The sequence below is a fragment of the Merops nubicus genome, unplaced genomic scaffold (genome assembly GCF_000691845.1).
Source record: "Merops nubicus isolate BGI_N331 unplaced genomic scaffold, ASM69184v1 scaffold10004, whole genome shotgun sequence".
Lineage (NCBI taxonomy): Eukaryota > Metazoa > Chordata > Aves > Coraciiformes > Meropidae > Merops > Merops nubicus.
In genome coordinates this window covers 15,966-20,232 of record NW_008606192.1, presented here as the reverse complement: position 1 = coordinate 20,232, position 4,267 = coordinate 15,966, and the positions used below count along the sequence as shown (strand labels likewise).

Sequence of the window (4,267 nt, the reverse complement as noted above, 5' to 3'; positions counted from 1 at the left end):
TCCCGCCTTGTCTCGCTCCTGCGGAGAGAAAGAACGTCCCGTATAGCGTATCGCCTGACAAAGCAAGCGTTAGCTGCCTCCTCCCTTCTTACACCCCGCTAATAACTTTTTTCCTTCAAGGAGACCTGCGAAGCAAGTTATTCGGTTAACGTGCTTTCCTTGGGATCTGCCCATCAACTTAGCTTTTCAGTGTGCTGAAATACTGTGCTGGGTAGCGTAAGCAGCCTCAAAATTACACTGCTCTGATACAGCTACATTTTTATGCCTATTATGTGTGCCTTTCGAAGCATTTTATGCAAGAAAAATTAATAAGCTCATCAAGTCGGCCATATCAAGATTGTACAGTCAACGAAAAGGAGAGAAAAAGATTGACTCACACAAATTCCCACAACTCCTTTCTGCTTGCTTCCAGTCCATGCCTGTTCCCTCTTGGATCATACACTAAAGGTTTCGTGTCAAGTTCAGGACACTGCATTACAACAGTAGCTGAAGCACCAGAGAGGTTGTGGGAGTTTCATCCCTGAAGCTTTTCAGAGCTTGACAAGGCACTGAGCAACCTGACTAACTTCGAAATAAACCCTGCTCTAACAAGAAGATTGGATTACAGACTCTAGAGGTCCTCTCCAACCTACATCACACATAAGATTAGGAAAACCATCACTATTGTCATATTCTGACTTCGTGTCAAGTAAAGAATTACATCCTACATATTTTCTTCACTTGAAATACACTCAAGGCAGAGCAGTGAAGGTCACTGCTGCATGATCAGTCCATGGGCGGCAGAGCAGCTCGCCTCTGTTTGCTCTGGAGTCCTTGGAGAACTTCAGCAGAGTGCATCAGACCAGGATCTCCCCATGGAACACTGCTCCTCAGCACGCCTCTTGGCTCAGGGTCTGCAAACACATGCCAACACGTGTGCTGCTTCGAACAGCTCTATTCCACAATATAAAAAGCAAATTGCAACAGCTGAAAATATTAGAAGGCCCATTTATTACATATAGACATCCTCTTTACTGCAAAAGTCTTTCAGGGTTTGGTTATCTTACTTGTTTTTAAGCATTTAAGCCAAATTGTAGTGAAAACCTAATGCTAATAAGATAACAAAACTTTTTTGATAATAAATTAACTAAGAATTAACCATTCCTTTATCAGAACAGATAAAAAAATACAGATTACATACTAAGGCTACCAACTGAAAGTTACTAAGGCTTTCACTAAAACTTTCTACAAAAATTGTGTACTTTAGCAGAAATGGTGGTTCTGCTCACTTACTTGAATAATACACAAAAAAAATGCCCAACAGTAAAAACAGAAGCCAAATTTTATCAGTATCTGTACCCTACTTAGTTCAACACTGAGGTGTTTTATGTGGGTCCAGGAACATTACCCGAGTCGTTCACATCAGCCGAGAAACAGGGCAGCTGAAGCACACACCAAGCCTCCTAGCCTGAAGGTCTAACCTTTCCACAGGCTTTCTACTGCAGCTTCTCCTGCAGCAGGGTAAGATTCACTACTACATGCAGCAGTGTTTAACTGTACATTTTACATGCTCTGTCATAGATGCATTTTCCTGCACATACAGCACATTAAACATACAACAAAATACTTCACCTCCTTTAAACATTTCACTGATTAAGAGGAAATAAATTCAGACACAACATTAATCAGTTTCTGACACAAAACATTCAGCAATACAGCCTTTACGTACAACCGTATAAAGCAAACTAGAAGAAGATTCAAACAAAATGCCAAATCACATGCTACATAAATCAAATGCATAGGAAGGTTAAATTAAGTTTTAAAAAACCCTAAATTTTACTGATATTTTGTTACCTATGTTAGCATTAGTTAAAAAAAAAAAAAAAAAAACTTATCAAATTACATGTAATTTAAATTTGCAGAGCATAACAACTGCCAGCAAATGTTACCACTGACAAACACGTGTCCAAGCCAATCTGAGTTCTCCAAGGGCTCGCACTGTTGTGACAACACCTCACTGTTAAAAATGCTGATGTTCAACACTCAGCAAAATCCAAAGTATTCTTCAAAGATGTTATTGATGATCTTTGTTTTTTTCTTGCCTCTATGATGAATTGGAGATAAAAGAGACAATATGAAGACAGGCATTGACACAAAACACTGCACAATTTAGAAAAGTTCCCCTGGCACACATAACTGCAGAGCAGACACAGGGGCTACTCCACCCCCAGGCAGCCACGCTGTGTACGGCGCGGACGTGTTGAGCATGGGGAGAGGTTTTCAGAAATCAGAAAATAGGCCAAACAGAGAAAATATCTACTTCTTAGTAAACACAAGGATTAATTTAGAGTTTTTAGCTGAAGTTGGCTGCTCTGTATCCTGCCAGCTAGCACTGGAAGGTTCAAAGCTTTCTGATATTTGCCCAGTATAGCTCTCTCTCCAAGCACAAGCCCTGACTGAATTACATCGGAGACCAGACCAATGCGTAGCACTGAACTGATCCAAAGCACAACCCCATGGGCTGCAAATTCTGACAGTCTGTCTTCTATTTGCAGGTTAGATGAGGGGCAAAAGCTGAAAATTGAGCTGACAGCACATACAGTTAATAGAAAATTAAATTATGATTACTTGCAGCTGTAACCTGTAGTATTTCCTGGAAAGATCAACACTTGTCCGTCCTTTCTGAAATGGGTAAGACCACAAAATTAAGTTCCATTGATTACCCAATTTTTTCACTCCACTCAGAAGATAGTTAATTTCTTCAGTTGTGAAATCTTTTGGAGTTCTTCTTTGCTTGTTGTTCATTGTTCTTGTTCTTGTGTCCAGGGAATGTGTTTCACTGTTCTGCAAATATTTATTTTGATGTAATTAACAATTACATAAGTTTAGATACTATTTTGCATTTGGAAGTAACACATTATTACTGACAATACGATCTTAGGTATTTCTAAAGAAATAACTTTGTCAAGGTAGCAACGGTTCTTCAAGGTTTCTTCACTGTCACCCTATTATCAAAAATTTGTCCCTGTGAACTTTACCTTCATTTCCGTCATGCCTAGATATTTTGTACCTTTAGTATGTTTATTCCTTTGGGTTTCTGTTATTTCTATACTACACAAATTTTCATTAGTGCAGGAAAAAGCACACCTCTGTATCTGTTATTCAGAAAGGATTGTTGGTTGAGAAATGTTTAACTCATTTCAGGAATAAATCAGTATGACTGTAGTAGAATCAACAGGGCAGTTATCTTTTTAATAAAGTTCACTTTGCTACTGGACTCCTGTTAAATGTGACTTTAAAAAAATTATGCCATTCATAGTGATTTTATTTGGACATTTATAAATATGCGAGTGTATGATCAGGCTTTGCATAACTAACCTGGTTTTTGGCAAGTGAATATCTGCTATTTTCTTTTAAGCACTGACATTGCTGGCTGCACATTCCTTTGACTCTTTGTCTCTTCAAGTTAGCATCCTGGCTGCTTTGGAAAGCTGCAGAATCATGAACAAGGCTACCTCTTAGTTACTCAGAACTACTGAAATCTGAATACGGTGCTGTAAATGAACATTTCTTCTAAAGAACTTGAATATGTGAATGCTGCTTTGTTAGTAACCTCTCATTTTCATTTGCTCATAATTGACATTAACACATGAGGATTATTTATGCACTGGAAACAACTAGCAAATAATAAGAACCAACTCCAACATCAATAATACTGTGATTGAAGGTACAAGGATATAGGCATTTAAAATCATTGCAATTTGTCTCCAGTAGCAAGCACAGGTGCTACTCTCAATGCTCTGACATAAATGCAAAACCCAATCTTTAAGTTACACTTGTTACAGAATTAATTTTCTGGTAATACTCACGCTTCCCATATGTAGGTATCAGGTTATAGTCATCAGTCAACTTTGTATTTTTACTGGGTACATCTCTATTTGAAGTACTAGATTTGGTTTTTCTAATTGGAGTCAAAAGAATACCTTAAAAAAAAAAAAAAACACACACAATAAAACATTAAGCACCTTTCTTAAAACAAACAAAAAAAAAAAAAAACAACACACACACACAAAACATAGGTAAAGTTTTACAAATTAAAATTTAAGAGAACCATCTTTTGAGCCATACTACTATCTGGTCTTGGAAGAAAGACTAAAAAATTAACTTTATCTCAGAAAACCTTTGCTTGCTAAAGGTAATATATTAGTGTAATGGGCTCTTGAGCTGAAATAAAGTTGTTGGGGTTTTTTAAAACATTAAAAGACCTCCATGGCTACCATAGCCATAT

General features: G+C 37.6%; 1 protein-coding gene across 1 annotated transcript in view; it reads right to left on the bottom strand.

Moving 5' to 3' along the window:
• Positions 1-765: 765 nt before the first annotated feature.
• The window catches only part of CCDC79 (coiled-coil domain containing 79), a 17,407-nt gene continuing 13,905 nt past the window's right edge, over positions 766-4,267 (bottom strand). The window contains exons 16-19 of the mRNA XM_008939570.1: positions 3,849-3,962; positions 3,358-3,470; positions 2,608-2,823; positions 766-933 (exon numbers count right to left, since the gene is read on the bottom strand). Of these exons, the coding sequence (XP_008937818.1) occupies positions 766-933; positions 2,608-2,823; positions 3,358-3,470; positions 3,849-3,962 (611 nt within the window). The remainder of the gene's footprint in view (positions 934-2,607; positions 2,824-3,357; positions 3,471-3,848; positions 3,963-4,267) is intronic.